Below are 17612 nucleotides of genomic sequence, written 5' to 3' on the forward strand. Positions count from 1 at the left end.
TTTTTTTTTGGTAGCTGCAAAGTTTTCATTCATCCTCTGCATATTCTTTAGTACTTCACTATAAAAACCTTACATTGCATGCATAAATGAAAATGTCTTGAATGTATAAATAAAGAGAGTGGCTACACAAAGTTACAGAAACATACATTGACTGGTATGATCTTTGTGTCCAAACCAAAAGGTCTACCTACTAATTGGATCCTTATAATTTGTTTTAAAAGTATAGAAAGCAATGTGTGATGATTTTGTGTTTGTGACTTCATTAACTCTTGTCTYTTATTTGAATTTTATAGGCCTTTTTTAAAGATCAAAATGTGGTCTCCAGTTTAAAGTTGCTCTCAGCTTCAGGACAATGGACGACATTGGGTAAAATTAGAGTAAATTAATATTAAGGGCAAAAATGTAACTATTTTCTTCTAGCTTGTTTTGTGATATATCCGTATCTTCATCTGTTTGATTTATCTTGAAGATTGTCTCCTTCCATTAAGCAGTAGGAAAAGATTCATAACTAGTTTGTGACTAAAATATCAAACTTTACACTTTTTTTTCCATTTCAAGCTTTGTATTGATCCATAAGTCAGGCTACTGGAAGTGCATGTAAATGATCTATGGTATTGACATGGTCATGGTACCCAGAGGTAAACAGCTGTGCAGTGTTCATGGAACTACCTTGTTCAGAGATCTTATTGGGAGAAAGACACTCTSCTCTGGGTGAATCCATGCTCCTTAGGGGAAATCAGAGATGACTGCAGTGTTACAAATTGAAGTTGAGGGAGCAGAAAGTTAGCTTGGGCACACTCCTGAGATTGCATAAATACCCTGTCTGTACAGCAGGAGCAACTTGCTGCAGGAAGAGAGCCATGGAATAAGTTGCTCTGTTTATAATCATTGTAAGGATGACTTTTCATTTGTTGTCATGTCACTAACTGCTTGTAACAGTTGGTTATGTTTGTAGATGACTCATTAAAGGAAAAAAAGACTAAGCAGAAATAACACGTTGAGCTTGTGGCAGCACTTTGTAATTGTATTTTTCATTCTGTTAATGAGCAAATTAAATTTTCATGCAAATTGTGGGTGATAATGTAATGGAGTTTTATGCATATTACAAACTCACACATCTCTGCAGTACTTTTCCTTTATAGATTTAAAAAGGCCAGTGTGGGAATCCCTCAGTTTTTCAGTTTGCTTGTGAATAAATTTATTGTGTGTGAATATTTAATTAAGCTTTGGGAATTTACTTACTTCGCCATTTCTGCTCTGGAATTGGCATAAGTATTCCCCAGTGTATGCTGTGATGCGAGGCTTTGCCAACTTTTTGCCAGCAAAATCTGTTTTTCTAAGATGCTGCATCAGGATGTTAAAACTATTGAGACAGAGAAGATGCAAAGAATATCTCTGCCTCGAGTTTCCTCTCAGATGCCTCTTTCTCCTTTTGGGACCCCAAAAGAAAACAAATTCATTTCAAAGCACAGACAACCCTTTTTCTTTTCCTGCTTTGGACAAGAATCTTAGACTATCTGTCTAGCYTGTGACTAGCTAGTGCCTATAGTGAGGAAGGTCAGTAGGTTACATACCTCGTGTTAAAAGCAAAGGGTCACTTGCCAAGTATCTCAGCTTCTTAACTGATTTTTCTGAATCTGTATTAACACAAAAGTAAAGCATTTCATTCAGAGGACTGGAAGGGCTCCCTCTGTAAATCCTGAACAGCTGGTACACCCCATTTGCTCTTAAAATTTCATCTTCCCATTCTTTGCCTATTTTGGGTGAGGAATGTTGGCACATTTTTCTGTACTTAGTCTTCATGTGCATTTTTTAAAAATATAGTAAGAATAAGCTTTGAGGGGGAGGAGACACAAAATCATCTTCCAGTATTTTCTTCTTACGACATTTTGTTAGTTCACATATACTGTTTACTTGTTACTAAGAGTTACTCTCCAGTGACAAGTTTCTTTTCTTGCAGGAAGACAGTGTAAATGGGCTTGTTTCACTTTTAAAGAGCCTGAATAAATTGACATAATCCAGAATTGAAATTTATTTATTTTTTAACAGGGGGGCTATTCAGGATGCATTGTATGATGATTAGTGGGGTATAGGTAGATTTTTGAAAAACTTATTCTCGCCTCTCTGTGAGGGGATCACCTGCATCACAAAGCTGTATCTACCTTGTAAGGTGCTGTCAGAGTTATATAAAGTATCTGTAGAGTGCCACTTTACTAGGCTGCTTATTTTCATAATTCTTTTTTTTTCAGGCTGCAGCCCTATAGTGTTAAATTATCTTCCTTTACAATCCATGTGGTCCTGTTTTCCCTTTCACATATATCTCTGCCTCTTCCCTGTTACTGCTGATCTCCTTTCCATGAAGTCTCCGTTTTCTTTACCACCTTTTTTTTCTCTCTTATCTGTTCAGTTTTGCTCTTCTTTTTATTCTCATCTTCACCTTAATTTTTCAGACCCTAATGTCCCCGGTCTCCCCATCTGTCAGACCAAAAGGTGGCACAAAACTTGGGTTTCCTGAATCCACAATAGGCCAGTGTCTAAGGGACTCCAGCTTTAATAGAAATTGAACTACAACATTTTAAGTAAAAAGTATCCTGGAATATTCTCCTGCTTTATTTGAYTGGACAAATACTTGGTTTTATCGCCCCTTCTCACAACACTTTTTTATTTATTTTATTTACTTTTTTTTTTCCTGTTGTAGGTTATATTTTCCTTTCTCTATTTGGTCGCTCCTCAGAGTACCTGACAGTTCTGTCATGTGCTTCAGTGTGCCCTCTTCTCTTCCTCACATTTTTCTAAAGTAGAGACAGCAAAATGAACATGGTTTGATGCATATCGATTTACATATTAAGCCTTGCATTTTAAAATAGCTACAATGAAATGTAAATAGCAGGTTTTCCTTTGACACATTATTGGCCTTGCACCTGTCAGCAGCTGCAGGGAGGCAGGACTGTATCTGCTTAGACTCAGTTAACACTTGAAAAGTTATCATCAAAGGTGTAGGGATACTGTCTTTTTGTGTAAACAGAGGTTTAGTATTTGCTTAAGAAAGACTCTTAGTCGCCCTGTGTGCTTCAAGCTATCCCGACTGCTGTCTTAAACCTGAGGTTTAAAAATCTCAAGTCAGCAAGTTTTCTAAACTGCTGTTGCAGGTTTTCATTTGCTAAAACTTTAGATGTCATTCGAACCAATAAATTGTTTTTCTGTACATTTTACTTCAAAATACCAGCTTTTTTAATACCTCAGCTTTAAGCTTGCATTGTATTTGTTCTGTATTTAATTGCTTTTTGAATAGTAGGATGCAGGAGGTTTCTTCAATGAACATTTTTTCCTTAAGTTTAGGAGGAATTTTGTTGTCTTTGTTTGTTTGTTTTCTGTGTTTAAAATACAGAGTTGACAAGTTAGAAATAGAGAGGAGAAATGTATGTCATTCAGAATGTAGTTCCCTGTGCTTGCTTAATGCTTGCAGATCGCAGCTTGCAGATTACTCCAGAGCCAGCTGTTAAACCCAGGTCTGCTTCAGTCTCTCAGCTCTTTGCTTTCCACTCGCACACTTGTCACAGAGTTGTTGAGACTTCACTGCAGTTGTATTGCTCACTTCTGCAGCGTTATTAGCGCTGGTTACTCCTTCCAGGAAATTCTGAATCTCAGCTTCCCCACTTCATCTCTGAAATGCAGCATAGGAGCTTCCAGCACATCCAAACGTTTCTATTTTACAGCGTGTTTTTCTAAACTGCTCAATATGTAACAGAACTCTTGATTGATCTTTCCTGATGGAAGGTTTCATAAAATCCTCTTTGGGAACAGAATGTGTCTCTTCCTCCCCCTCATTCTTCCCTCCAGATAAAATCCTAACAATGTGAAGACCTATAAATAGCTGAATTTCTTATATTTTGAGCTCAATAACAGGAAAATGTTAGATATGGCTTTTGTTTCAGGTCATTTAGCATCAGGTATTGCTACTCTTGAATCAGTTTTTGATTCATGTTCTTTTCCAAAATCATTCCTGTGTTAAAGGCAGATTCAATTCCTATTAAATCTTCATGAAATTTCTAATTATATGAGGGAGAGTCTGACTGAGAGATAAAAATTAGAGTTTTGGAGTAAAGGAGTGGGAGGAAATAAAAGCACATAACCCTTTTCTTTTCTAAGATTTTTGGCTCCAAGTCTTGGATAACAAGCACACTTCTCCATGGACATGTGTGTAAATGTGAAACCAAGCAATTAAAGAATATGCTTTTTCCTATAATTGATTTTCTCATCAACATATTTTCTTAATAATTTTAAAATTTCATGCCAGCATTTTTCAGCTTAAGTACAAGCACATTTTCAAACAGTCAATTTGTAGTTTCCTTTATTTTCTTATTTTGTCTTAAGAGTGATCATATAGGTGGGAGGTTTAGATATCAAAATGCCACCCTACTCCATATATGAATAAATGATCTCTGTGTAATAATATATGGGAGAAATCCTAGGAATTTCAGGGAGTGCAGGGAAGAGAAATRTCAGGCTAAACTGTGCTTGCAGGTATTAAAATGGAATATTGGAGATTTATGCTCTTGGAAGCCTTATAGTATGTACACCCTTTTGACATATTTCTCTTCCTGAAATATTGTCATATAATGATAAATGTGAACTCTTTCCGAATATTAGTCTTCAATTATTTTTTTAGGTCAGTTTGGCAGGAAACTGCTTAATTTTATGCTTAAGTGTACAGTCAACAGCCTTCTGATATTGTGATGTTGTGGATGGAGGGAATCTACATGGCAGAAAAGATAAACTCGTGAAAAATCGGAATTTTATGACTGTTATCTCTGCAAAGCTGCACTGCGCTACCTTGTGCAGCTACCCCTGCACTCAGGTTCCTCCCGTCCCTCTCTCTGTGTTTCTCTTCCCACTCTGTGTTGAAAACAGAATTGTGTCTGGTTTTAAAAAGCATTAAATCCCCTTTTCACTTTGTGAGGAGATAGGAGCAGTTAGTGACTTCTCTACTTGGATCCAAGTGTGGTGTTTTTTCCTTGGATTCTTTCAGGCTTAAGTAGTGGAATTAGGATGTTCTAAGGTGTGGTGTTGAGTTTCACCTCGTGTTTCATCTGTTATTTGTTTTGATTGATAGCGTTACCAACAGAGGGAGCAAACGTGTGAGTCTTAACCTAAGGTAGCGTTCAGCTGGGCCTCATGTTTTCTTTGCCCTTGTTTCTCTCGTAACTTTCATGCTTTGTTTTGTTTTGTTTTTTGGTGTGTCATTGAGCTTTTTATCTATGTGTTTCATTTTTTTTTTAAATATGCCCCACACAACCATTTAATGAAGTTAATTACTTTGGCGCTCTATCAGTTTCTGAATTTTTATGAAACCATTAGTACGTGGAAACTCTCCTGTTCTGTATAACACGACACACTTGAAGTGAAGCCTGTCTGTTTTATTCCAGGTTCCAACGTGATAAAAACCGAAGCTACGGTGGTGCCCTGTACCCAGATTTCCATGTCATTTTTTGATCGTTTGTACACGGAAGGAGTTGTTAGAGAAACTGGACATATTGTGAAATGCTATGATGAATATTATGACGGTATTATCATCTCTGATGAATTAAGGAAGGTCAGTGAAGCACTCAATAGTTTCTTATAAGTGTTCATATTTACTCTGTTCATGTACTCTGTTTGGTACTGTAGGGACACATCATTCAGCATTTCTTTTTCTTTTGATATGTGCTTTTCAAGGTAAAAATAGAGCTCTGTAGCCGTGTGATATAAATAACTGTCCAGTTCCCAAGTGTGTCAAGACAATGGTTATATTTCAGTTGGTCCCACTGTCTGCTTAGGTGGGGGGAAAGTTAAAAGCTTCTCCTGATTGCCCTTGACACAAGGAGCCACTAACTAAAAGAAAAGAAACGCAGCTCCTTTTTTTTTGCCTAGGAGGGGAAAACAAGAAGTTCCAGTGGAAAGTTCTCGTGAAACTCAGAGCTGCAGGTTCACCTGCAGGGTCTGAACAGTTCATAAAACTGAAGGTACTCAGCAGCTACGTCCTGCAGCTTTCCTCACCAGTGTCACATGTGAAAGTATTTAAGGACAGGCACCTTCATGTATTTGGAATGGAAACAAAGGAGAGGAAACTATGAAAAGGGAAATGGCCTTGAAGTGACTGCTGAAAGAGGACCTTAATTTTAGGGGTCATTTGGAGGTCTATGTAAGTAGCTCAGGTTGATGACAGGAAACTTAAAAGATGTATTTTTTTTCTTCTGTGAATTTTGTTCTTTAATAATTGCCTCCCCTTCTGCTTTAATGGTGTTTAGCTGTGCGTATTTAGTAGCATTCACTTTCAGGCAACATAAGCTCCAATAAATACAACTTCCTAAACAGGCCTGCAAGGTAGGAGCTGTTTGCTACGTTCTGGTGGAGGTGTTGGAGAGCAGAGTATTTTGAAAAATAACCTTGCAAGAAGTGGCACCTTCTTAATCGACGTGTCTTCATCCAAAGCATTTCTTTGGACTTCATAAGCCCAACCAAATTCTTCTTATTTATGTTTGTTTAGCATTAGTAAAGCATAGGCTGGGAGAACTGGCTCTTGCTCTGCCTTGTATATATAATCAGCCGAAGTACTTAATAATTACAGAGTTGCACTCATTTGCACTTGGCAAACCCTTTGAAGATGGTGTGTGTGAGCAGGCAGCGACACTGCTTGCAGCATGTGGCTTGAAAAACTGGTCTGTCCTGTGAAGTTCTGGGAAGGGAGAGAGGCAAACTTGTGTTTGGCTCTCAGGCTTGGTTTGGAGGCTGGCTGTTCAAAATACTATGCGTTTTCTTACAAATTGGGTATATTGGCATTTTTTTTAAATTAATCAAATTAGATATTTGATGTGAAAAGCAAGAGGCAACACTTAAAGTGACATCATGAGAGTTTTAGTTGCTTTTCATTTGAAAGTTGAAGGGTTCACATCTATTGAAGTGGACATGATTCCCAGTCATAAGACTTAGAATGTCAGAAAGAATTTGGCATCCACATCTCCCCAAAGCTGCCTCTGAGCTTAGGTTGGCTGGTGAGYGCCCTGGAGGGGCAGGCTGCAGGGGGCAGCAGACTGTCTAGGCTCCTTCTGTCACAGAGTAGCCCTTCTGGGCAAAAATTACTTTTTTCCMCCTATCTGCAGTGTGTTCTCCTCTTGGTGCCACCAAGAAGGAAACGGAGAGGTGCRTGAGGTGGCCAACCATGGCGTGAGCTCAAGTCTCCTTCTCCTGTTTGCATCTCTCTGTGCTGGTATCTGCTGTTGGGGTGATGTCACTCAGCYATTTCGTCAATTTTTTTCACATTATTGGTAGTGTCACTAGCAGGATGAAMCAGTGAGTTACCAGGCTCTTGTAAAGTCTTCCATATCTCTTGTGGGCACTGATCTGAGAGTTGATGTTTCTGCTATTAAGATKTTATATTGTAACTGTAAAATGTGAATGTGGTGTTAATCGCATCGTTGGGAAAAGGATGTCTACTTGGAAAAAATGTTTATCTGTTTCTATCCTGTTTCCTATAAGTTATATGAACATAGACTCTGCTTAACATACAGAAAAWAACTGTATTGTTTATGTATTTAATTGCAAATCAATTTAGATATTACATAGCTATCTGACCTTTTTATTGCATTCTTGTTCCATAAGGTCTTGCTTCTGGAAGATTCAGAGCATTATGACATATTCAGTCAGTCAGATCGCCAGGAGTTTCTCTTTTGCCTTTTTAAGCACCTCTGCCTTGGAGGAACTTTCTGTCAGTATGAGGATATGCTTGGCCCATACTTGGAAACCACAAAAGCTTTATATAAGGACTTGGTAAGGTAAGTGTTTTCTGATTTTGTGCAGCTACGTATGTATGTGCCGTGCACAGACACTTGGTGGCAATTTGTGTGAGTGCTGTGCATTACTGCTTTGAAATTAGGGATGTTTTTAATCAGTCTTCAAGCTCATTTATTTTCAGGTATTAATCTGGAACAAAGATAGCATTTCATTGGCAAAAGGAAATGTACAGTTTTAATGGAAATTGTTCTAACTAAAAAGATTCTACTGTATTACAGACAAGTTCACTGCTGTTTTATAATTCATTCTCATTTTAGAGATTTTTGTTTCTATAATTCTCTATTGAAGATAGGGCAATAGTACTAGAATTTGGTTGTGTCCAATTGTGATTGATGTAATTTCAACTATTGGTCTGTGTGTGTATACATGTGTGTTTGTATATATATATATTTATATGTACCATTTTCAAGCTTTTGTTAAAAAAAAAAAAAGAAATATTTTAGTTGATTTTTAAAAAATATTTTATTCCACTTTTTTTGTTTGTCTGATTTTTAATAAAGCCAGATTTTGCTATTCTCAGGTCTACAATAGTGCAGTGACTCATGCAGTGTCACTACTAAGGGCAGTAGAATCTGGCTGTTAACATGACAGAGGACTAAAACAGTTTTGGCCGAGTCTGGTGTGTGGAATTGYCTGGAATTCATTTATTTTTGGTTAAGATTAGAGGCAAAAAATGGCTATTTTTTCCTCTGTTTAGATGTACACATATGGTGATTCTCAGTAGCAAATGGTGTGTAATTAACAATTATACAAAGATTCATTCCTAGCTGAGCTAATAAGAATATAAACGTTATGAACAATATTACTAAACTTCAGTGCTGTTATACTTTGCCACCTATGGTAACTATAGGTAGAGAGCACAAAGTATAGTATTAGCATGAGCAGTGAGAGCAGTAACAGACCTCTGGTAGGTGGGATAGCACAGGAGCTCTGGTAACACCGACGCAAAGGGATGCTCTGAAACATGCAGTACAAAGACTTTGCATTTCCTAGGCAGAAATAGTTATTTTCTTCTCCCGCAGGCATAGCTGGTATGGCGGGTGAGCCCATTGTTTTTGCACCTCCCATTTTAAGGCAAGCAAATTAAAAAAAAAGTCTGTGCAAGTTCTGTTCATCGCTSAGTTTGTTCTTTAAATGTCTTTGGATAAACAAGAGTAAAACTTAAATGTTTGAACAAAGATATGGTTAAAAAAAGGAGATCCAGTGATTCCTGCTCACTTGAGTATTTCCTGACTTTGCAGCCCTTGTGTAAATGTAGCTTGCTGTATCCAAACAGAATATAAAACTCAGAGTAGTTGGCTCTCTTGTTGGAATTTTTTGTAATCCTGCAGCAGAGAACCTTACAAAACTTTAATTAAGTTTGTAATTTAATTAATTAAAAGTCTCCCTTTCCTTTTAAATAGTTTGCTGTGCACTTGGAACAAGTTGTTTGCTACTCTAATCCTTGGCCTTCGTTCACTCTGCACTGACTACAGCTGTTTCTGATCTTACGTTGTTAAATGACCTATGAAAAATGCCAAATCTAATCACTTCTTTTACTTTCTTCCTTTCTTTTGCTATTTTTCCCCTATCCAGGTCGAAGCCTTGTTCTGAAACACTTCTTTTTACCTTCATATTTCTTTTCCCCACAATATAACCTAATCAGGATATTAAGAAGTTTGCATCTGCCAACATCTTGCCACTTTTTTTTTTTGCATTTTCTATCCCCTCAGCCTTTTCTATGTTGACTCCTTTCATATTTTTCTTTTTCTTTTTGTGCTGCTTCTTATTTCCTTTATATGTTATCATAAGAAAACCTTTCAAGGTCCCCACACTAAGCTTCCCCACACACACACACGTCAGTTTTCTTTCTATTCTCCAAAGTTTTAAAATACATCTATGCACTTTAGCAGATATAAGTGCTCATCAGCCACATACCTCTCCCTGGCCTGTAACGCCTCTTGCTTTCTCACCGTCTCACAATGGGAAAAGCTCATGACAATTTAACTCAATCTTTGAACTTGCTCCCTTGAAAGTAAGTTATTTGACAATCYCATGAGAAAAATTTTCAATCTTGATGTTCTGTTACCAGCTTCCTGGGAGAGAGAAAGCCAGTGAAGGGAAAGGCAACGTGGCTCTCATGAGGAACTCTCATGCCACAAGCATCAGTTCTAATTTCTGGTTCATGCTGTGCACTGTAACACTTAATTTTAGGGAAATTACAATAAAGCAAGGAGCAAGGCCTCTTATGTTCTGTAAACTATTGCATGGGACAATAATGGTTCCTGAATTCTATCTTAAGCATGGAAAGTTCTGCAGGGTCTCTCTGATGCCCTGAGTGGCAGGCAGCTTTCTATGAGCTTCTTCCCACCTYCCTTTCTTACAGTTTCCTGATAGTTATTCCTCAGTTATAACTCCAAGGCACTGAGGATAAAAATAATGCCCCAAAGCTGACATTTTATTTTATTATAGCATTTCCATKTGTGTAGCTTAATCATGAGAATCCAATAACCTTTTGAAATTAACAGTTCTAGATATATTTACAAACACAGCTAGAGAATTCCAAATAAAACTAGTAAAAAGATTAATCATTACTTTGTAAAGTGTTTGTGTACAACTTGTTGTCTATTACTAAGTCCTCTGTTGCATCTATCCAAATCCGAGCATGTGATGTGTTCTATGTAATCCAAATCATTTAAAAATACTTTAATATTTTTGGTTTATCTAAAATTAAAGAACATAATTATATGATAAAACATGYTAGTTGAAATGTACTGTATGAATCTTGGTGATTTCCTAAAGTTCCTGGTAACTCTATCTTCTGTACTTAAGGCCTGATTTTTTTCTAATGGTGTCTTTCTAAGACGACAGCTGCCTTACATGGTTTCTTGTACTCGTTCTCCTTCCTTCTGTGTTGCCCACACACCCTCTACACACCCTTCCCCTTCAATAAATTAGTTTACCTGAAGACACTGATTTGCTTTTTTTGTGTTTGGAAAGCCTTTTGTGTTTGGAGGTTAGGATGCAAACAGAACTTGGGGTGAATCGAAAGATGTCTTGGGAAAATTTCTTGTCTTTAGAAGAGAGGAAATGCACATTATAATGGTTAAGGAACTTCCACAGTCAATTAGTAATATAAGAAATAACAATTTGGAAGAACCAAGTGGGATATTATGACTCTTTTTTTAAGGGATATTGTCCTTGTCAAGAAGATGAGGGTTTTTTTCCCTAAAYGCTTAAGGAAATGCAACAAATAAATGTGCCACCAGAAACCAGAAAATCCTGGTTTCTATCAAGTCAACAAAATTAGATCCATCTTATTTTGTCAGATATATAGTTCTGCCCTAACCATTAAAGTAGGTGAAATAAACATTCAAACTGAAAAGTGATGTATAGGAAGCTAATCACAAGGCAAAATTTCTAGGTAATGGAGTAAATACATTCTCTCACACCCATTTCCTTGGTGTCCTATGTATATCCTATACATAGTAGAGGAAATAAGAGGCTAGAAATAGAAAGTTGTCATTTTTAGATCAAAGCATGTGAGCTCAGAGTAAGTTAAGCACAACTTTTTGAAGGAGGTGGAAGCTTTTGAAGGAGGTGACAGAGGGTAGAAATAGTCACCCCGCTGCCCTTCTCTCCCCTGCTCCGCAAGTTGTCGTTGCCAGCAGGGAGGTTAAGCAGGTTCTGAGCTGCTGCCCTTTACAGCCCCGTGGCTCTGCATAAACYGCCATCCACTTGAGTTTATCTTAGCACTGGGCTGTGCAGGGCAGTGGCCCAGGAGCTGAGTCACGAACCAGTTGAGCTGTCCCTGCTGGGAAGGCAGCAGCTGGGGCCACCACCAGTTTCAGCAGCGCTGGTTTAATCCACTGTGGACTATCTGCATATGTGAGCGGCAAGGAAAAACTCTGAACCATCAGCTTCACAGGGCAGGCTTAGTGATGGCTCATACATGGCTGGCATTGCAGATGAAACCAGTAAAAGTCAGTGTTTTGAKTGGGAAAAGAGATTGAATTGACAAAACCCCAGAAGGTTGATTGGGGTTTTGTCTGTTCTTGGTACAAAGGCGTCTTTRCAAAGGCAGTGGCAATAGGGGACTGCTGTGATAGGCAGCCTGGAGCTCTCGTGTTGACGCGTTTCCTCAGGCAACGCGGCTGGGTTGGGACCCTTCCTAGGAACAGACCCTGTTTATTGTAAGGGGTATGGAATTGATAGGGCTCAGCTCTTCCACGCTAAGTTAATGAAAAGAGGAATCTGAAAATAAATAAATTGGTAGATGKTGCATGATATAATTTATGAAGAAATGTAAGCATCACTTAAAAGCAGGCCTGAGGGAAAAATAGACATACAAAATATCTAAATATAATATGTGTTGAGATGTCTGGTCAGTCTGCATTAGTATCTTAGCATGCTAGTAATTATCATGGAAGAATGGCATTTTTCACAACAGTCGCAAAAATACAATGATTTGGTAATCAAAATACCATGCTAAGCTACAGGAAAAAAAATCTTAAAATGTAATTTTGTATTAAATAAAAATGAACTATCATCTCCATATCTTTACCAGTACTGTTGCTACTCCTTCTCGTATCTAGTATATGCCATTCACATATTTCCTTTTTTTTCTCAAAGAATGTGTAAAAAAAAAAAGAAAAAATATTTTAACACGATGTTTAGCTAGATCACCTTCATTATACATGAAATCACAAACTTTATGTTGCAGTCACCCAGGCCTGGTATTATTGCTGTGATTTAGCAGTTGAAATCAGTAAAACTAACCCAACCCCGATGACGAGATATATTTTCATTCARTAGTTTCAAGTAAAATATTACCTTATCCGTGTTATCTTGGGCTGATAATACAGCTTTTCATGGTTCACGTGGCACAAGTTGAACGTTAACTGTTAGCTTAAACATGGCAAAATTAGAGGAGGCATGTAGTGCATATGTTCAAACCTTATCCATTAAATGGAGGCCTCTGYTATTTGTGGTGTAAGTATTAAACTTGCGTTATTTCTCTGTATTTCAGTGTTCAAAAGAATCCAGAAACAAATGAAATAAGCATTACTTCTACTGTCTTCAGAGTGTCTGCATATGTAAGTACTAACTACTTTTTGGAACAGAATTTTACTGGAAGTAACATGCATAACTTGAAAATAATGTTTTGAATTACCATTTACAGAAAGAAGGCTTAATATTCATTTCAAAGGGGTTATTTCTACAGAGTTGTTGCCATTCTTTATTCTTGAACCCTCTCCCTGGTTTCATCCTGCTTGCACTCCTAATCAACTCTTCAGCAACAGGCACCACTTAAAGTTTTAAGCTAACTAAAAATAGGTTTGTTGGATTGCATCTGAAGTCATGATAGTTATCCAGAAACTAGCTATGAAAAAAGTAGTTCTGAGTAATTCTGTTTATATATGTACATGAAAGAGAAGAAGGGATTAAGAATCCAGTCTTGACTGTAGTTCTGTTTTTAGAAATGTTTTTAGAGAGCTTTCTGAATAGTCCGTCTGGCATCTGCCTCTGCAAGGCAGTTCAGGACACAAAAGTTAGAGTGGAGAGATGAACCTGCTCTCCTCACCCTTCTCAACTCTTGTTTCTGGGTGTTTTTTCTTGCAAGATCATACATTTACTATGAGGAAGAAGTTGACAATGGGCAGCCTGTTTACTGGATTTAATGTATCTGTCATTTAATTGCTACAGTGGGCTGAATTACTCCTAATGCTTCTTAAGTAATCAGTGTATAATAATTACATCAGATAATGTACTACTTCCAAAAGAAACAGCTGATGTCACTTCAAACTGCACAAACCTCCCTGTAACTTGCCAATAGCCCAGTTGTTCATCTGTGGGTCATCATCTTTTAATGTGTGATTCATAGAAGACTCGAAAAAATTACTAATTTACAGATGTATCACAATTTACTTCAATTTATTAGGCTGCAAGCTTCAAATTAAAGAAGAAAGATAACTTGGTATTCTTCTGTTAATACTTTTTCCGAGACATTTCTGGATCACTAGTAGATCTGCATCGACTTTGGGGACTTCTCTGTTTAGGTGGACCTGTTAGTTAAGAGCCTCTCTATGTCTTTGTCATACATTGAGTATCATCAGATAAAAAACAACCAAACAAACAAAACACCAGGCAGCTTTGAGCAACATTTTGAAAGCAAGGAAGTGGATGGGCAAAAGAAAATCCAGTGCAAATACAGAGCATGCCACCTCTATAGCCACCTCTATAGCCTTTGAGGAAAAATATGGTTTTAATGCAAATTCTGAAAAGTGAAGTATTCTGAAAATCTGGTTTTCACTGAAGGCCATCGTAAAGTATCTTCTCCCAGAAAAGTTTATCCCAGAGACATGCTCAGACTTAACATGAGGTTACTTCAAAACAAAACGTTGCAATGGGTTTGTCTGGATTGTCTGGCAGTTTTAAGAATCAAAACTCCCAAATCTCTGCTGGGAAACTGCAGGAATGGCACTTACTGCAACACATGCCCTGTGCTTCTGATGAGAGCTCCTTCTAAAAACGACAACTGTATTTCTGCAGTAGATGCAGTAGATTAATTGGGAAAATACCCAAAGTGTGTTAAGAGAGTCTTGATGTGGAGGCGACAGGGCATGAGTCATGTTTGTTAGTTTGTTTATGAAAGAAAGGGACGTAAGCCCTTGGTCTTACATAGAAAAGGGGAAGTTGTTCTGGTAAAAGTTGCTTGAGCATCAGCTGAAAAGTGAGAAGAACCCACATCTTAGCAAACAAGATTAATAAATGGACAAATAAATGTACCTGTATACTTGTAAAAAGTAGAAATAGCACCAGGAATCAAGAATTTTAGGTAACTTTATCATGACACCACCACTCTATGTTAGACACCACACTTGTCTAACTATGGCTAAGAAGACCTTGTTTCGGAAACAATATCCAAAAAAAATCTGTTAAAATCAGATAATACAGAGAGATGAAGCTGGTTGGCATCATCAATATACTGAAAATTGTGTCTCGTGGCTCTTTTCTAACAGATCTGAATCCACAAGTAAGTATCTTAGTAGTGCAGGCATGTAAAAATCAGTGAGAGAAACTGATCTAATCTTGGAAAGTGTAATTGGATGTTTCAAAAACAGTTACAAGCAGATGTAGTGTTTAAATAGTAAGATCTTTTAATCTAAATATTTCAAAATATTTCAAAAGTTTAGTTATGAATTTGTGTGTTATGTATATAATATATAAATATATTCTGAGTTATTGTAAATCATGTGATCACATTCCAAAGCCTCACAGTTTGCATATAATGGAATTTCATGAAATATGAGGTATTTGGATATGAATTGGTACTTACATTTACATGTGCTTGGATGTTGCTCTCCTCTTCCTTTTTGGTGGGCTTAGGTTATTTTTTGGATCATACCCAAAGACGCTGTGATGCTGACTACTGTAAAACCTAACTTAAATCTTGCTCTCATTAGACAAATTGGGAATCCAGTGTTTCATACACCAGAATCCCTACAAAATGCCCAAAGACAGCTAGGAATCTTAAAATTGGAGCCACACAGCCCGCATGCGGTATTGCTTAAAACATAGTACTATTTTTAGCTTTCTCTATCTCACTATTTAAAAAGAATGCTGAAAATAAATGCACCAAATCTCTACCTACCTCTTCAACCATGCTTTTAGGGTAGTGCTTATCTTAAATTAAGATTTATGCTATTGAGTAATTCCTCAAATGAAGAACATSTAATGTAGAATTCATTCTCTCCTAAGTAACAGGAGAGAAATTTGGATGCCAGTAGCAGCCACTGGATAAAAATCAAAAACTGTCCTTGAAGCAGAAAATGGAAACAGGGTCTTGTCCCTCCAAGTTGTCTGCCTTAAATTTAAGATAGGAGGTTACAGTTCTCATGATTCCTTGATCAAAAAAAAAAAAAAAAAAAGTTGGATTCTGCAAAGTAGAACAGCTCCTGCAGGAGAATGAGGGGAAAAAATATGCTTCTAATCTGGAATATTTTGCAGTCTGTGAATTTAAAATTTTCCTGGAAAAAAATGGACACTATACTCAGTATGGGAATTTCCCTCTGGTAAAAAAGGAGACAGAGATTACACATCTGCAAATACTGTGTGAAGGTGGTGGGGAGCAGCAGGAAGCTCTTACCTGTTTTAAAGGAAAGGAGGGGTCTGTTGCATATGTGTTTGTCTCTTGGACATTAGATGACAAGACTGAATGCATCCAAAAGAGGGAACCCCTCCTTTCTGAGTCCACACAGGATTTGAAGCAGATGTCCAGCTTTGCTTGTCCTGTCAAGACTAGAGCTTTTATTGATAGGCACAGAAGCAGAAGTTAATTTATTTAAAATTTATTTCAAATAATAAAAAAATAGGAGTCTAATTCTTGCGTTACTGGTTGTCAGGTAAGTGTAGTTTTTTTTCGAATGAGAAACTTGGAGTTAAGTGTCTAAATTCTGTTTAAGCACTTTCTGAGTATTGACGAGGTAACCTGAATAACATTTTGAAGACATTAATATGAGATTAAAAAGTATTTTTCTTATATTCAAGTATTTAAGACTGAACAGATGCATTAGCAAATGTTAAGTGACAAAAAGGATAGATTTCTAATTCACTTATTAATATGTGCTTCCTAAACATCCTTCTATTTCAAAGGAAAAAGCGCCTGAATCCCCATGTATTTCCTCACCTCTTTCAGGCTCCAGTTGTGTACTCACAAGCTTACCTGCTTAATTCCATGTTTGCAATGGATGTGACATTTCCATCCAGGTTCCTGGCAGCACTGAGAGGGATGGGGCTGCCTATGTACGTGTGGCAGCGCGGGGATCTCCACAGAGGGGTCCCTGTCCTGCCCAGTCAGGCCCAGGACGGGGGTGCCCTTCACGGACGGGCGCTGCGGGTGTCCCAGGCCGCCGCATGGTCCCTAAGGCCGCGTTTCCTGTGCGCTCCGCAGGACGAGGACGGCCTGTGCTTCCCAGCGCGGCGCGGCCACGCGCAGAGCTTCGCCTACCTGCTCGTGGACCCTCGCAGGCGGCACGTGCACAGCCTGAGCCACAGCTTCGGCGTGGGCACAGCCTGAGCCGCAGCTTCGGCACGTGCACAGCCTGAGCCGCAGCTTCGGCGCGGGCACAGCCTGAGCCGCAGCTTCGGCGCGGGCACAGCCTGAGCCGCAGCTTCGGCATGGGCACAGCCTGAGCCGCAGCTTCGGCGCGGGCACAGCCTGAGCCGCAGCTTCGGCACGGGCACAGCCTGAGCCGCAGCTTCGGCGCGGGCACAGCCTGAGCCACAGCTTCGGCGCGGGCACAGCCTGAGCCACAGCTTCGGCGCGGGCACAGCCTGAGCCGCAGCTTCGGCGCGGGCTGCGCGCGCCCCGCGCCCTGAGTGCCGCGACGCCTCCCGTTGCTGCTGCCGCGGGGACGCCTGGGCACCAGCCTGTGTGCCCTGCTCTGTACGGCTGCTGCTGGAGTTAGCGGGGGAAAAAAAGTTGTGTACAAGGTTTGTAGGTTCTTTTAGGGCATATTCTGGAACTGTTTGTGTGACTTTTCCCTCATGGCATTAGCAATAAAAGACATTTTTTCTGCTCCTSTTGTCCTAATTTTGAACCACGAAGCGTGGGAGGGGGTAGCCAGGTGAGCAGGGCTCCCTCGGGCCCATCCGCCGCCTCGGGCCGCTCCCGCTCCCGCTGCGGGCCCGGGCGGGATCCGCTCCCGTCCCGCCCCGTCCCGTCCCGGGCGCGCGGGGCCTGGAGGCGGCCGTGAAACTCGAGCGCTGTTTGACCGCGCTGCGTGGCGGCCGCGCGGGCG

The 17612-nt window shown here is 39.2% G+C and overlaps 1 protein-coding gene across 2 annotated transcripts in view; it reads left to right on the top strand.

The window, feature by feature from the left end:
* Positions 1-17389, top strand: part of CFAP300 (cilia and flagella associated protein 300) — a 19780-nt gene extending 2391 nt beyond the window's left edge. Inside the window, exons 3-7 of one of the 2 annotated variants that reach the window (XM_026034965.1) lie at positions 294-366; positions 5427-5593; positions 7639-7811; positions 12839-12905; positions 16763-17389. In XM_026034965.1, coding sequence (XP_025890750.1) covers positions 294-366; positions 5427-5593; positions 7639-7811; positions 12839-12905; positions 16763-16888 — 606 coding nt within the window. In that variant the 3' untranslated portion in view covers positions 16889-17389. The remainder of the gene's footprint in view (positions 1-293; positions 367-5426; positions 5594-7638; positions 7812-12838; positions 12906-16762) is intronic. The other variant, XM_026034966.1, reaches the window with a different exon arrangement.
* The last annotated feature ends 223 nt before the right edge of the window (positions 17390-17612 follow it).

This window comes from Nothoprocta perdicaria, unplaced genomic scaffold (genome assembly GCF_003342845.1).
Source record: "Nothoprocta perdicaria isolate Ctin4 unplaced genomic scaffold, notPer1 scaffold_153, whole genome shotgun sequence".
Classification (NCBI taxonomy): Eukaryota; Metazoa; Chordata; class Aves; order Tinamiformes; family Tinamidae; genus Nothoprocta; species Nothoprocta perdicaria.